The sequence below is a fragment of the Salmo salar genome, chromosome 16 (assembly GCF_965601325.2).
Source record: "Salmo salar chromosome 16, fSalSal1, whole genome shotgun sequence".
NCBI lineage: Eukaryota > Metazoa > Chordata > Actinopteri > Salmoniformes > Salmonidae > Salmo > Salmo salar.
In genome coordinates this window covers 96,493,962-96,511,293 of record NC_138306.1, presented here as the reverse complement: position 1 = coordinate 96,511,293, position 17,332 = coordinate 96,493,962, and the positions used below count along the sequence as shown (strand labels likewise).

Genomic DNA, 17,332 nt, shown 5'->3' with positions numbered 1-17,332 from the left:
TAATTAGTTAGAAATATTGTCCTGTAGCTAATTGACCTTTGAATCTGTGATTTATTACCACAAATATGACTTTAAAAAACAAATCCTGATTTTCAAGGGTGTTGGGTGGTCAGCGTCTGTACATATTATCTGCATTAGTTCCCCCCCCCCCCCCCCAACTAGTTCGCAGTAATGTGACCAACATCATGAGGATTTTTATTTATTACCAATCAAATATCGGACATGGTTTATGAAAACATTGCAACCGAATGAAATAAACTTTTTCCAACTATTTTTCGTCATGGAAAATTATATAGTTATGCACTTGATAATAAATAAACATTTATTGACACCATATTCCCATGGGTTTACTGACCACAATCCATTGAATTAATATTAAGTGTTGGTTATTTGGCATCAAGGGGGCACCACGCAAGGAACAAAGCAGTGAGATATGCAACTTAGCGTCATTTTTCTGCAAAATGTTCACTGCTAGCGTGCGTGCGTGGGGGGGGGGGGGGCATCATTTCAGTCGCGCAGGGATCAAACCCCCCCCCCCCGGAATCAGCCCCAGGTCTTCAGGCCTGAGCCCCCGGATCTCCTGACCGTCTAGTGACGGCCCTGCTTCAGCCCTGTCTGGACTACAGGCATTATCTCAGGGCCGAAGGAAGACTGTCACCCAGCCTGTCTGGACTACAGGCATTATCTCAGGGCTGAAGGAAGCCTGTCACCCAGCCTGTCTGGACTACAGACATTATCTCAGGGCTGGAGGAAGCCTGTCTGGACTACAGGCATTATCTCAGGGCCGAAGGAAGACTGTCTGGACTAGAGGCATTATCTCAGGGCTGGAGGAAGACTGTCTGGACTAGAGGCATTATCTCAGGGCTGGAGTAAGCCTGTCACCCAGCCTGTCTGGACTACAGACATTATCTTAGGGCTGGAGTAAGCCTGTCACCCAGCCTGTCTGGACTACAGACATTATCTTAGAGCTGAAGGAAGCCTGTCACCCAGCCTGTCTGGACTACAGACATTATCTCAGGGCTGGAGGAAGCCTGTCTGGACTACAGGCATTATCTCAGGGCTGAAGGAAGCCTGTCTGGACTACAGGCATTATCTCAGGGCTGAAGGAAGCCTGTCACCCAGCCATTCTGGACTAGAGGCATTATCTCAGGGCCGAAGTAAGCCTGTCTGGACTACAGGCATTATCTCAGGGCTGAAGGAAGCCTGTCACCCAGCCATTCTGGACTAGAGGCATTATCTTAGGGCTGGAGTAAGCCTGTCACCCAGCCTGTCTGGACTAGAGGCATTATCTTAGGGCTGAAGTAAGCATGTCACAACTAGAGGCATTATCTTAGGGCTGGAGTAAGCCTGTCACCCAGCCTGTCTGGACTAGCCGCATTATAAGAACTAAAAGCATCATAGGAAGTCATCAAAATATTCAAAGACCAAAAATACTTTTACAGGTTTTTAATGATCATCTACGGCTAAAAGAAGAAACACTTTGAAAAATAAAATACATACAGATATGAACAAATAGGGCTCCTACTAATACAGAATACAATGTTAACTATGTAACGGTTAAAGTCAGGTGGTCCGTGCAAAGCCAATGCCAGAGACATATAACAAATGGCTAAAACATAGTGATATAAATACAGATGGCTAATGGAGCCTTGCTATTGTCCAACCAGGCTGGGCGGAGCCTTGCTATTGTCCAACCAGGCTGGGCGGAGCCTTGCTATTGTCCAACCAGGCTGGGCGGAGCCTTGCTATTGTCCAACCAGGCTGGGCGGAGCCTTGCTATTGTCCAACCAGGCTGGGCGGAGCCTTGCTATTGTCCAACCAGGCTGGGCGGAGCCTTGCTATTGTCCAACCAGGCTGGGCGGAGCACTGCTATTGTCCAACCAGGCTGGGCGGAGCCTTGCTATTGTCCAACCAGGCTGGATGGAGGAGTCCTGCTATTGGCTGACAGCTGTAGGTGGAGTGATCAGGTGGTCAGCGTGTCTGTAGGCTCGTTCCAGTAAGGTCTGGGCATCCTGGACCGGCCCTGATGCCTGGAGGGTCTTGGCTAGGCGACGGGCCGTGGCGACGGCGTGTCCGCTACGAACCAGACTCACCATCTGCTCCTAGAAAAGGAGAGGACAGTTAGTAAGCAACCCTGGCGTTGTCCCGTGTAGCTCAGTTGGTAGAGCATGGTGTTTGGCAACGCCAGGGTTGTGGGTTCGATTCCCACGGGGGACCAGTATGGAGGGAAAGAAATGTATGCATTCACTACTGTAAGTCGCTCTTGATAAGAGCGTCTGCTAAAATGACTAAAATGTAAAAAAAAAAAAAAATGAAGCACTATTTCCTGTTACGTTGCTCAGACTATTTCTCCTTCAAGGTTTTAGTTTTTTTTGGTTGGTACTTTTTACCCTCCTCAATTTCGTGGTTTAGTCTCGTCCCATCACTGCAACGTACGGACTCGGGAGAGGTCGAAGGTCGAGAGACATGCGTCCTCCGAAACACGACCCCGCCGAGACACACTGCTTCTTGACACGCTGCTCGTTTTAACCCGGAAGCCAGCCGGTAGGAAACGAACTGGCGATGCGAGTCAGCTTGCATGCGCCCGGGACCGCCACAAGGAGTCGCTAGAGCGCGATGGGACAAGGACATCAACGGGCCGGTCAAACTCTCCCCTAAACCGGACGACGCTGGGCCAATTGTGCGCCGTCTCATGGGTCTCCCGGTCGCGGCCGGCTGCGACACAACCCGGGATCGAACCTGGTCGCTGTAGAGACGCCTCTAGCACTGCGATGCGGCGCTACACAGGAGACCAAGATGTCCCTTTTTCATTTAATTAAAAATATATATATTTTACCAGGTAAGTTGACTGAGGACACGTTCTCATTTACAGCGACGACCTGGAGAATAGTTACAGGGGAGAGGAGGAGGGGGGATGAATGAGCCAATTGGAAACTGATTCGGTGACCATGATGGTATGAGGGCCAGATTTGGAGTTTAGCCAGGACACCGGGGGTTAATACCCCTACTCTTACGATAAGTGCAAATGGGATCTTTTATGACCTCAGAGAGTCAGGACACCTGTTTAACATCCCATCCGAAAGACGGCACCCTACACAGATATTTAGACCAGAGGAAAGAGTACCTCCTACTGGCCCCTCCAACACCACTTCCAGCAGCATCTGGTCTCCCATCCAGGGACTGACCAGGGACCAACCCTGCTTAGCTTCAGAAGCAAGCCGGTATGCTGCTGGCAAGCAGCAAATGATATGTACACTACTGTTCAAAAGTTTGGGGTCACTTAGAAAAGTCCTTGTTTTGAAAATTAAAAATGTTTCCAAATTTTTTGTTTAAAACGGCAGCTTCTTTAAATAGTACCCGCAAAACACCAGTCTCAACGTCGACAGTGAAGAGGTGACTCCGGGATGCTGTCCTTCTAGGCAGAGTTCCTCTGTCCAATCTTCCTCTGTCCAGTGTCTGTGTTCTTTTGCCCATCTTAAACTTTTCTTTTAGTTGGCCAGTCTGAGATACGGCTTTTTCTTTGCAACTCTGCCCAGAAGGACAGCATCCCGGAGTCGCCTCTTCACTGTTGACGTTGAGACTGGTGTTTTGTGGGTACTATTTAATGAAGCTGCCAGTTGAGGACTTGTGAGGCGTCTGTTTCTCAAACTAGACACTCTAATGTACTTGTCCTCTTGCTCAGTTGTGCACCGGGGCCTCCCACTCCTCTTTCTATTCTGGTTAGGGCCAGTTTGCGCTGTTCTGTGAAGGGAGTAGTACACAGCGTTGTACGAGATCTTCAGTTTCTTGGCAATTTCTCACATGGAATAAGAATAGACTGACGAGTTTCAGAAGAAAGTTATTTGTTTCTGGCCATTTTGAGCCTGTAATCGAACCCACAAATGCTGCTGCTCCAGATACTCAACTAGTCTAAAGAAGGCCAGTTTTATTGCGTCTTTAAAAATCAGAACAACACTTCTCAGCTGTGCTAACATAATTGCAAAAGGGTTTTCTAATGATCAATTAGCCTTTTAAAATGATAAACTTGGATTAGCTAACACAACGTGCCATTGGAACACAGGAGTGATGGTTGCTGATAATGGGCCTCTGTACGCCTATGTAGATATTCCATTAAAAATCAGCTGTTTCCAGCTACAATAGTCATTTACAACATTAACAATGTCTACACTGTATTTATGATCAATTTGATGTTATTTTAATGGACAAAAAAAATGTGCTTTTCTTTCAAAAACAAGGACATTTCTAAGTGACTCCAACCCGTTGAACGGTAGGTAGTGTATCTGTCAAAAACCTCCAGGTGTTTTTGAGACTTCTTCAATTAAAGAAAACATTTCTTCCCTGAAAAGAACTTCGTTAACAGGATGGAGTACTCAGCAGAACGCCGTTGATGCGTCTGGCCACTTCCCCCTTCTACAGAACTCACAGATCACAGCCGCAATAAACCACAGCTATAAAAACCCCCAGGCTGTCTCTAGAACTGGTTACCAAAATGCATGGAAACCTGTGTGTGTGTGTGTGTGTGTGTGTGTGTGTGTGTGTGTGTGTGTGTGTGTGTGTTATAGCTTACTTGTTGACCTGTAAGGGTCTGTCTTTGGAAACCTGTGTGTGTGTGTGTGTGTGTGTGTGTTATAGCTTACTTGTTGACCTGTAAGGGTCTGTCTTTGGAAACCTGTGTGTGTGTGTGTGTGTGTGTGTGTGTGTGTGTGTGTGTGTGTTATAGCTTACTTGTTGACCTGTAAGGGTCTGTCTTTGGAAACCTGTGTGTGTGTGTGTGTGTGTGTTATAGCTTGCTTGTTGACCTGTAAGGGTCTGTCTTTGGAAACCTGTGTGTGTGTGTGTGTGTGTGTGTGTGTGTGTGTGTGTGTGTGTGTGTGTGTGTTATAGCTTGCTTGTTGACCTGTAAGGGTCTGTCTTTGGAAACCTCTGTGTGTGTGTGTGTGTGTGTGTGTGTGTGTGTGTGTGTGTGTGTGTGTGTGTGTGTTATAGCTTGCTTGTTGACCTGTAAGGGTCTGTCTTTGGAAACCTCTGTGTGTGTGTGTGTGTGTGTGTGTGTGTGTGTGTGTGTGTTATAGCTTGCTTGTTGACCTGTAAGGGTCTGTCTTTGCGCTGAGGTACAGGGGGGAGGCGCAGGACTCCTTGCTCTGACAACTGGAGGATCTGAAACAACATGGAGAGAGGAGAGAGTAGGGGGAGAGGAGAGAGTAGGGGGGAGAGGAGAGGAGAGAGAAGGGGGGAGAAGAGAGGAGAGAGTAGGGGGGAGAGGAGAGAGTAGGGGGGAGAGGAGAGAGTAGGGGGGAGAGGAGAGAGTAGGGGGGAGAGGAGAGAGTAGGGGGAGAGGAGAGGAGAGAGTAGGGGGGAGAGGAGAGAGTAGGGGGGAGAGGAGAGAGTAGGGGGAGAGGAGAGGAGAGAGTAGGGGGGAGAAGAGAGGAGAGGAGACATAAACAGAAGCACACAGGCTGCATCTCAAATGACCTTAGACCAGAGCCTATTCCCTATATAGCCCAGAGCCTATTCCCTATATAGCCCAGAGCCTATTCCCTATATAGCCCAGAGCCTATTCCCTATATAGCCCAGAGCCTATTCCCTATATAGCCCAGAGCCTATTCCCTATATAGCCCAGAGCCTATTCCCTATATAGCCCAGAGCCTATTCCCTATATAGCCCAGAGCCTATTCCCTATATAGCCCAGAGCCTATTCCCTATATAGCCCAGAGCCTATTCCCTATATAGCGCAGTAGCCCAGAGCCTATTCCCTATATAGCGCAGTAGCCCAGAGCCTATTCCCTATATAGCGCAGTAGCCCAGAGCCTATTCCCTATATAGCGCAGTAGACCAGAGCCTATTCCCTATATAGCGCAGTAGCCCAGAGCCTATTCCCTATATAGCGCAGTAGCCCAGAGCCTATTCCCTATATAGCGCAGTAGCCCAGAGCCTATTCCCTATATAGCGCAGTAGACCAGAGCCTATTCCCTATATAGCGCAGTAGACCAGAGCCTATTCCCTATATAGCGCAGTAGACCAGAGCCTATTCCCTATATAGCGCAGTAGCCCAGAGCCTATTCCCTATATAGCGCAGTAGCCCAGAGCCTATTCCCTATATAGCGCAGTAGCCCAGAGCCTATTCCCTATATAGCGCAGTAGCCCAGAGCCTATTCCCTATATAGCGCAGTAGCCCAGAGCCTATTCCCTATATAGCGCAGTAGCCCAGAGCCTATATAGCGCAGTAGCCCAGAGCCTATTCCCTATATAGCGCAGTAGCCCAGAGCCTATATAGCGCAGTAGCCCAGAGCCTAGTCCCTATATAGCGCAGTAGCCCAGAGCCTAGTCCCTATATAGCGCAGTAGCCCAGAGCCTATTCCCTATATAGCGCAGTATCCCAAAGACTATTCCCTATATAGCGCAGTAGCCCAGAGCCTATATAGCGCAGTAGCCCAGAGCCTATTCCCTATATAGCGCAGTAGCCCAGAGCCTATATAGCGCAGTAGCCCAGAGCCTAGTCCCTATATAGCGCAGTAGCCCAGAGCCTAGTCCCTATATAGCGCAGTAGCCCAGAGCCTTTGGGCCCTGGGGGAAATATTGCAGTATTTAGGTGATAGGGGACTATTTAGAACGCAGCAGAGGACTTGATCCCCATCAAAGAGGAAGCTTTCTAGTCAATGACCAGAGGCCTCGGGGGGGGGAAGGATACGGAACGGCCCAGAGGGGGGGGGGGGGGGGGGGAAGGATACGGAACGGCCCAGAGGGGGGGGGGGGGGGGGAATGATACGGAACGGCCCATCGGGGGGTGGGGGGGGGGGGAAGGATACGGAACGGCCCATCGGGGGGGATGGGGAAATGATACGGAACGGCCCATCGGGGGGGATGGGGAAATGATACGGAACGGCCCAGAGGGGGGGGGGGGGGAAGGATACGGAACGGCCCATCGGGGGGGAAATGATACGGAACGGCCCATCGGGGGGGGGAAGGATACGGAACGGCCCAGAGGGGGGGGGGGGGGAAGGATACGGAACGGCCCATCGGGGGGGATGGGGAAATGATACGGAACGGCCCAGAGGGGGGGGGGGAAGGATACGGAACGGCCCATCGGGGGGGAAATGATACGGAACGGCCCATCGTGGGGGGGAATGATACGGAACGGCCCAGAGGGGGGGGGGGGGGAGGATATGAGATATTTGAAGTAGTATTCAGGTCTGGTTTGTATGAGATATTTGAAGTAGTATTCAGGTCTGGTTTGTATGAGATATTTGAAGTAGTATTCAGGTCTGGTTTGTATGAGATATTTGAAGTAGTATTCAGGTCTGGTTTGTATGAGATATTTGAAGTAGTATTCAGGCCTGGTTTGTATTAGATATTTGAAGTAGTATTCAGGTCTGGTTTGTATTAGATATTTGAAGTAGTATTCAGGTCTGGTTTGTATGAGATATTTGAAGTAGTATTCAGGTCTGGTTTGTATGAGATATTTGAAGTAGTATTCAGGTCTGGTTTGTATGAGATATTTGAAGTAGTATTCAGGTCTGGTTTGTATGAGATATTTGAAGTAGTATTCAGGTCTGGTTTGTATTACCTGCAGGTTACTCTCTTCCTGATGTCCCAGTTGTTGTCTGAGGTTAAAACATTGGTGCTCCAGAGAATCTCTCTCCTTCTCCAGCTGTTCTAGAGAGCCCACCACAGCCCTCAGCTCCTCCTGGACACACACACACACAAAAAACACTGAAAACACACACACACACACACACACTAAAAAAAACACTGAAAACACACACACACACTAAAAACACACACACACCCCTTCCTGTTTCTCACCACCAGCTTGTCGAGGAGCTTCTTGCCAACGGCTGACTTCCTAGTCTCTTCCTGGTGTTGACGGGAAGAATGACTCGTCACTTCCTGTTTCTGGATCGGGACTGACAGTTGAGCCAGTTTAGACAGGAACCTGAAACCAGAATACAGTCAACGTGTCAGCCAAGAAAAACAGCACCAGGGGGCCGCAGCGTAGCCTAGCGGTTAGAGAGTAGCCTAGCGGTTAGAGAGTAGCCTAGCGGTTAGAGAGTAGCCTAGCGGTTAGAGAGTAGCCTAGCGGTTAGAGAGTAGCCTAGCGGTTAGAGAGTAGGGGCCGCAGCGTAGCCTAGCGGTTAGAGAGTAGCCTAGCGGTTAGAGAGTAGCCTAGCGGTTAGAGAGTAGGGGCCGCAGCGTAGCCTAGCGGTTAGAGAGTAGCCTAGCGGTTAGAGAGTAGCCTAGCGGTTAGAGAGTAGGGGCCGCAGCGTAGCCTAGCGGTTAGAGTGGAGGGGTCGGCAGCGTAGCCTAGCGGTTAGAGAGTAGCCTAGCGGTTAGAGTGGAGGGGCCGCAGCGTAGCCTAGCGGTTAGAGAGTAGCCTAGCGGTTAGAGAGTAGCCTAGCGGTTAGAGAGTAGCCTAGCGGTTAGAGAGTAGGGGCCGCAGCGTAGCCTAGCGGTTAGAGTGGAGGGGTCGGCAGCGTAGCCTAGCGGTTAGAGAGTAGCCTAGCGGTTAGAGAGTAGCCTAGCGGTTAGAGAGTAGCCTAGCGATTAGAGAGTAGCCTAGCGGTTAGAGTGGAGGGGTCGGCAGCGTAGCCTAGCGGTTAGAGAGTAGCCTAGCGGTTAGAGAGTAGCCTAGCGGTTAGAGTGGAGGGGTCGGCAGCGTGGCCTAGCGGTTAGAGAGTAGGGGCCGCAGCGTAGCCTAGCGGTTAGAGAGTAGCCTAGCGGTTAGAGAGTAGCCTAGCGGTTAGAGAGTAGGGGCCGCAGCGTAGCCTAGCGGTTAGAGAGTAGGGGCCGCAGCGTAGCCTAGCGGTTAGAGAGTAGCCTAGCGGTTAGAGAGTAGGGGCCGCAGCGTAGCCTGGCGGTTAGAGAGTAGCCTAGCGGTTAGAGAGTAGCCTAGCGGTTAGAGTGGAGGGGTCGGCAGCGTAGCCTAGCGGTTAGAGAGTAGCCTAGCGGTTAGAGAGTAGCCTAGCGGTTAGAGTGGAGGGGTCGGCAGCGTAGCCTAGCGGTTAGAGAGTAGGGGCCGCAGCGTAGCCTAGCGGTTAGAGAGTAGCCTAGCGGTTAGAGAGTAGGGGCCGCAGCGTAGCCTAGCGGTTAGAGAGTAGGGGCCGCAGCGTAGCCTAGCGGTTAGAGAGTAGCCTAGCGGTTAGAGAGTAGGGGCCGCAGCGTAGCCTGGCGGTTAGAGAATAGCCTAGCGGTTAGAGAGTAGCCTAGCGGTTAGAGTGGAGGGGTCGGCAGCGTAGCCTAGCGGTTAGAGAGAGGGGTGGCCGCAGCGTTGCCTAGCGGTTAGACAGTAGCCTATCGGTTAGAGAGTAGGGGCCGCAGCGTAGCCTAGCGGTTAGAGAGTAGGGGCCGCAGCGTAGCCTAGCGGTTAGAGAGTAGCCTAGCGGTTAGAGAGTAGGGGCCGCAGCGTAGCCTAGCGGTTAGAGAGTAGCCTAGCGGTTAGAGAGTAGGGGCCGCAGCGTAGCCTAGCGGTTAGAGAGTAGCCTAGCGGTTAGAGAGTAGCCTAGCGGTTAGAGAGGAGGGGCCGCAGCGTAGCCTAGCGGTTAGAGAGTAGGGGCCGCAGCGTAGCCTAGCGGTTAGAGCGTAGCCTAGCAGGTTAGAGCGTACTGGCTCAACGCCCTAACCACGAGGCTACCTGCTGGTTAACTGGCCCAACGCCCTAACCACGAGGCTACCTGCTGGTTAACTGGCCCAACGCCCTAACCACGAGGCTACCTGCTGGTTAACTGGCCCAACGCCCTAACCACGAGGCTACCTGCTGGTTAACTGGCCCAACGCCCTAACCACGAGGCTACCTGCTGGTTAACTGGCCCAACGCCCTAACCACGAGGCTACCTGCTGGTTAACTGGCCCAACGCCCTAACCACTAGGCTAAGGTCTACTACACCCGTTGTATTCAGCATTTCACTGCGAGGTCTACTACACCCGTTGTATTCAGCATTTCACTGCGAGGTCTACTACACCCGTTGTATTCAGCATTTCACTGCGAGGTCTACTACACCCGTTGTATTCAGCATGTCACTGCGAGGTCTACTACACCCGTTGTATTCAGCATGTCACTGCGAGGTCTACTACACCCGTTGTATTCAGCATGTCACTGCGAGGTCTACTACACCTGTTGTATTCAGCATTTCACTGCGAGGTCTACTACACCTGTTGTATTCAGCATTTCACTGCGAGGTCTACTACACCTGTTGTATTCAGCATTTCACTGCGAGGTCTACTACACCTGTTGTATTCAGCATTTCACTGCGAGGTCTACTACACCTGTTGTATTCAGCATTTCACTGCGAGGTCTACTACACCTGTTGTATTCAGCATTTCACTGCGAGGTCTACTACACCTGTTGTATTCAGCATTTCACTGCGAGGTCTACTACACCTGTTGTATTCAGCATTTCACTGCGAGGTCTACTACACCTGTTGTATTCAGCATTTCACTGCGAGGTCTACTACACCTGTTGTATTCAGCATTTCACTGCGAGGTCTACTACACCTGTTGTATTCAGCATTTCACTGCGAGGTCTACTACACCTGTTGTATTCAGCATTTCACTGCGAGGTCTACTACACCTGTTGTATTCAGCATTTCACTGCGAGGTCTACTACACCTGTTGTATTCAGCATTTCACTGCGAGGTCTACTACACCTGTTGTATTCAGCATTTCACTGCGAGGTCTACTACACCTGTTGTATTCAGCATTTCACTGCGAGGTCTACTACACCTGTTGTATTCAGCATTTCACTGCGAGGTCTACTACACCTGTTGTATTCAGCATTTCACTGCGAGGTCTACTACACCTGTTGTATTCAGCATTTCACTGCGAGGTCTACTACACCTGTTGTATTCAGCATTTCACTGCGAGGTCTACTACACCTGTTGTATTCAGCATTTCACTGCGAGGTCTACTACACCTGTTGTATTCAGCATTTCACTGTAACGTCTACTACACCTGTTGTATTCAGCATTTCACTGCGAGGTCTACTACACCTGTTGTATTCAGCATTTCACTGTAACGTCTACTACACCTGTTGTATTCAGCATTTCACTGTGAGGTCTACTACACCTGTTGTATTCAGCATTTCACTGTGAGGTCTACTACACCTGTTGTATTCAGCATTTCACTGTGAGGTCTACTACACCTGTTGTATTCAGCATTTCACTGTGAGGTCTACTACACCTGTTGTATTCAGCATTTCACTGTTAGGTCTACTACACCTGTTGTATTCAGCATTTCACTGTGAGGTCTACTACACCTGTTGTATTCAGCATTTCACTGTAACGTCTACTACACCTGTTGTATTCAGCATTTCACTGCGAGGTCTACTACACCTGTTGTATTCAGCATTTCACTGCGAGGTCTACTACACCTGTTGTATTCAGCATTTCACTGCGAGGTCTACTACACCTGTTGTATTCAGCATTTCACTGCGAGGTCTACTACACCTGTTGTATTCAGCATTTCACTGCGAGGTCTACTACACCTGTTGTATTCAGCATTTCACTGCGAGGTCTACTACACCTGTTGTATTCAGCATTTCACTGCGAGGTCTACTACACCTGTTGTATTCAGCATTTCACTGCGAGGTCTACTACACCTGTTGTATTCAGCATTTCACTGCGAGGTCTACTACACCTGTTGTATTCAGCATTTCACTGCGAGGTCTACTACACCTGTTGTATTCAGCATTTCACTGCGAGGTCTACTACACCTGTTGTATTCAGCATTTCACTGCGAGGTCTACTACACCTGTTGTATTCAGCATTTCACTGCGAGGTCTACTACACCTGTTGTATTCAGCATTTCACTGCGAGGTCTACTACACCTGTTGTATTCAGCATTTCACTGCGAGGTCTATTACACCTGTTGTATTCAGCATTTCACTGCGAGGTCTACTACACCTGTTGTATTCAGCATTTCACTGCGAGGTCTACTACACCTGTTGTATTCAGCATTTCACTGTGAGGTCTACTACACCTGTTGTATTCAGCATTTCACTGTGAGGTCTACTACACCTGTTGTATTCAGCATTTCACTGTAACGTCTACTACACCTGTTGTATTCAGCATTTCACTGTGAGGTCTACTACACCTGTTGTATTCAGCATTTCACTGTGAGGTCTACTACACCTGTTGTATTCAGCATTTCACTGTGAGGTCTACTACACCTGTTGTATTCAGCATTTCACTGTGAGGTCTACTACACCTGTTGTATTCAGCATTTCACTGTGAGGTCTACTACACCTGTTGTATTCAGTATTTCACTGTGAGGTCTACTACACCTGTTGTATTCAGCATTTCACTGCGAGGTCTACTACACCTGTTGTATTCAGCATTTCACTGCGAGGTCTACTACACCTGTTGTATTCAGCATTTCACTGCGAGGTCTACTACACCTGTTGTATTCAGCATTTCACTGCGAGGTCTACTACACCTGTTGTATTCAGCATTTCACTGCGAGGTCTACTACACCTGTTGTATTCAGCATTTCACTGCGAGGTCTACTACACCTGTTGTATTCAGCATTTCACTGTGAGGTCTACTACACCTGTTGTATTCAGCATTTCACTGTGAGGTCTACTACACCTGTTGTATTCAGCATTTCACTGTTAGGTCTACTACACCTGTTGTATTCAGCATTTCACTGTGAGGTCTACTACACCTGTTGTATTCAGCATTTCACTGTAACGTCTACTACACCTGTTGTATTCAGCATTTCACTGTGAGGTCTACTACACCTGTTGTATTCAGCATTTCACTGTGAGGTCTACTACACCTGTTGTATTCAGCATTTCACTGTGAGGTCTACTACACCTGTTGTATTCAGCATTTCACTGTTAGGTCTACTACACCTGTTGTATTCAGCATTTCACTGTGAGGTCTACTACACCTGTTGTATTCAGCATTTCACTGTAACGTCTACTACACCTGTTGTATTCAGCATTTCACTGCGAGGTCTACTACACCTGTTGTATTCAGCATTTCACTGCGAGGTCTACTACACCTGTTGTATTCAGCATGTCACTGTAAGGTCTACTACACCTGTTGTATTCAGCATTTCACTGTGAGGTCTACTACACCTGTTGTATTCAGCATTTCACTGTGAGGTCTACTACACCTGTTGTATTCAGCATTTCACTGTGAGGTCTACTACACCTGTTGTATTCAGCATTTCACTGTGAGGTCTACTACACCTGTTGTATTCAGCATTTCACTGTAAGGTCTACTACACCTGTTGTATTCAGCATTTCACTGCGAGGTCTACTACACCTGTTGTATTCGGAGACAAATAACATTTGATTTGTTCAGAGAAGACTGTGTTGCTGCACAGAAATCGCCTAGTAAAGGACACCAATAAGAAGAAGAGACTTGCTTGGACCAAGAAACACGAGCAGTGGACATTAGACCGGTGGAAATCTGTCCTTTGGTCTGATGAGTCCAAATTGGAGATTTTTGGTTGCAACCGCCGTGTCTTTGTGAGATGCGGAGTAGGTGAACGGATGATCTCTGCATGTGTGGTTCCCACCGTGAAGCACGGAGGTGGTGGTGTGATGGTGCTTTGCTGGCGACACTGTCTGTGATTTATTTAGAAATCAAGTCACACTTAACCAGCATGGCTACCACAGCATTCTGCAGCGTTACGCCATCCCATCTGGTTTGGGCTTAGTGGGACTATCATTTGTTTTTCAACAGGACAATGACCCAACACACCTCCAGGCTGTGTAAGGGCTATTTGACCAAGAAGGAGAGTTATAGAGTGCTGCATCAGATGACCTGGCCCCCACAATCACCCCACCTCAACCCAATTGAGATGGTTTGGGATGAGTTGGACCGCGGAGTGATGGAAAAGCAGCCAACAAGTGCTCAGCATATGCGGGAACTCCTTCAAGACTGTTGGAAAAGCATTCCAGGTGAAGCTGGTTGAGAGAATGCCAAGAGTGTCCAAAGCTGTCATCAAGGCAAAGGGTGGCTACTTTGAAGAATCTCAAATATTTTTATTTATTTATCACTTTTTTTTGGTTACTACATAATTCCATACGCGTTATTTCATAGTTTTGACGTCTTCACTATTATCCTACAATGTTGAAAATAGTAAAAAATAAAATAAATAAAAAAACTCTGGAAGGTTTTTGTGTCCAAACTTTTGACCGATACTGTATATGAAAATAATGAGTAATCGAGTATTTTGGGGTGACATAAGTGCATCTATGGATGCGGTTATCCCTCAGTACAGGGCGATGCTGATCATAGTGTAGCACTGGGGGACAGTGGACCCACTGAGTTCGGTTCTCTCACCTGTTTTTCACAATGTTCAGATGTTTCTGTGATTCCTCTTTCTTAGTCCGTCTTCCGGCCAGAACAGACCTGAGGGAGCGAGAAAAAGGAGAGAGGAACGGAGGGAGAACCAGAGAGAGAGAGAGATTTTAACCTTCAGTTCACCGATGGGCCAGTGGCCATGTTACAGCTCCTCTGTGTTCCTAGACAGATGAACAGTGGCTGAGGTTCACAGTCGACTTCCTGGGTACTGGTACTTCCTGGTACTACTCACAGTATAGACGGGCCCAGTCAGAACCATAATGGAGGATGTTACTCACAGTATAGACGGGCCCAGTCAGAACCATAATGGAGGATGTTACTCACAGTATAGACGGGCCCAGTCAGAACCATAATGGAGGATGTTACTCACAGTATAGACGGGCCCAGTCAGAACCATAATGGAGGATGTTACTCACAGTATAGACGGGCCCAGTCAGAACCATCATGGAGGATGTTACTCACAGTATAGACGGGCCCAGTCAGAACCATCATGGAGGATGTTACTCACAGTATAGACGGGCCCAGTCAGAACCATAATGGAGGATGTTACTCACAGTATAGACAGGCCCAGTCAGAACCATAATGGAGGATGTTACTCACAGTATAGACGGGCCCAGTCAGAACCATCATGGAGGATGTTACTCACAGTATAGACGGGCCCAGTCAGAACCATCATGGAGGATGTTACTCACAGTATAGACGGGCCCAGTCAGAACCATCATGGAGGATGTTACTCACAGTATAGACGGGCCCAGTCAGAACCATAATGGAGGATGTTACTCACAGTATAGACAGGCCCAGTCAGAACCATAATGGAGGATGTTACTCACAGTATAGACAGGCCCAGTCCAGAACCAAAATGGAGGATGTTACTCACAGTATAGACGGGCCCAGTCAGAACCATAATGGAGGATGTTACTCACAGTATAGACAGGCCCAGTATGTTGTCTAGAGCCGTAATGGAGGACTTGGTCAGCGGTTTCCACTTCTCCTGACCATTCAGCTTCCTGGGACCTGCAACTGTGCCGCCTTTCTTCTTCTTCTGTGGTTTTGGCAGAGGGACCTGGCTGCTGGTTCCTGGCTGGGGCTCCTCCTAAAAAGGGATGGAGGGTACATGTGTGAGAATGATGCGATGAAAGCAAAGGAGAACCATTTTACATTTTAGTCATTTTAGCAGACGCTCTTATCCAGAGCGACTTACAGTAGAGTGCATACATTTTATTAGATTTTAAATACTGGTCCCCCCGTGGGAATCGAACCAACAACCCTGGCGTTGCAAAAACACCATGCTCTACCAACTGAGCTACAGTGGGACTATATTTGAGCTACAGTTTCCTCTCAAGAGGTTTAAATTCTTCCCGAACTTTCTCACCTGAGATACTCTCCGTTTATTTGTCTTGTCGCCTGTCTTCTTGCCTTTAGGTGCCTTGGACGGGACGCGTTGAGATCCCCGGACAGGCTTCATCATTTTAACTAGGAAATAAATTTAAAAAAAAAGACCGCGTCAGATTAGACAACTAATCAAGGCTGGGGAAAAACATAGCCGCTAAATAGATAATGATATACAATCTGAAAGCGAGAAAACATGAGCACTGCCTAGACGAAACACGGATGTAGTTTGTTTAGTCAACAACAACAGCTAACGTTAAAGCTAGCTAAGGACCTTTTAACATTTTATACACAAGGCCACTGAGTAGAACAGTTTACAGGTGTAATTTATCGTTGCCGTTAGAGCCAATGTCGGAAGAATAACAATAACTAAAACATTTTAAAAACAAACGTTTGTAACTTTGACTTACCAGTTTCGCGGTATATTTCTTTCAAAAACGTTTGTTTTTGTACTCATTGCGCATGCGTTGTGAGCAGCAAGCAGGCCACTCCAGGCGGCCATGATGGAAAGGTCAATGCGCTCTCTTCATAGAGGATGGTACAGACCTCTAGTGGCCATGATGGAAAGGTCAATGCGCTCTCTTCATAGAGGATGGTACAGACCTCTAGTGGCCATTATGGAAAGGTCAATGCGCTCTCTTCATAGAGGATGGTACAGACCTCTAGTGGCCATGATGGAAAGGTCAATGCGCTCTCTTCATAGAGGATGGTACAGACCTCTAGTGGCCATGATGGAAAGGTCAATGCGCTCTCCTCATAGAGGATGGTAGAGACCTCTAGTGGCCATGATGGAAAGGTCAATGCGCTCTCCTCATAGAGGATGGTAGAGACCTCTAGTGGCCATTATGGAAAGGTCAATGCGCTCTCTTCATAGAGGATGGTACAGACCTCTAGTGGCCATGATGGAAAGGTCAATGCGCTCTCCTCATAGAGGATGGTAGAGACCTCTAGTGGCCATGATGGAAAGGTCAATGCGCTCTCCTCATAGAGGATGGTAGAGACCTCTAGTGGCCATGATGGAAAGGTCAATGCGCTCTCCTCATAGAGGATGGTACAGACCTCTAGTGGCCATGATGGAAAGGTCAATGCGCTCTCTTCATAGAGGATGGTAGAGACCTCTAGTGGCCATGATGGAAAGGTCAATGCGCTCTCTTCATAGAGGATGGTACAGACCTCTAGTGGCCATGATGATAATATAATATACTGGTTAGATGGGGTGTAACTATATAATATACTGGTTAGATGGGGCGTAACTATATAATATACTGGTTAGATGGGGTGTAGCTTGGCGTTCATGGTGAAATGTAATGAATACAAACTGCATCCACTTTGTGTGGTTTCATTCCATGATATTATAGAGAGACAGCTGTGGGAAAAAAAATGGTGTTTTATCTAATCGCCATCAGACCTCAACTAAATGAATGAATTCGTAGTCAGCATTTCATGGTACCATGTGTATATCCTGTACATACGACAAATAAACTGGGTTTGAGTGACATATCGGTGTCTAACAACAATCACATGACTAGGGTGGTTAGGGTTAGGGTCAAAATGTATTGTTTGGAGAGGATCGACATTTAAATGATCTTTTTAAACAACGTTGACGGTCATAATAATGTCAATCCAACACAAAT

General features: G+C 48.1%; 1 protein-coding gene across 2 annotated transcripts; it reads right to left on the bottom strand.

The window, feature by feature from the left end:
• Positions 1–1,431: 1,431 nt before the first annotated feature.
• On the bottom strand, positions 1,432–16,215 carry cenpq (centromere protein Q). Of its 2 annotated transcripts, NM_001146663.1 has the most exon segments (8): positions 1,439–2,102; positions 5,086–5,157; positions 7,565–7,684; positions 7,804–7,933; positions 14,289–14,357; positions 15,233–15,402; positions 15,682–15,782; positions 16,109–16,136. In NM_001146663.1, coding segments are annotated over 7 exon segments (825 nt in total). In that variant the 5' UTR covers positions 15,778–15,782; positions 16,109–16,136; the 3' UTR covers positions 1,439–1,934.
• Between the last annotated feature and the right edge of the window lie 1,117 nt (positions 16,216–17,332).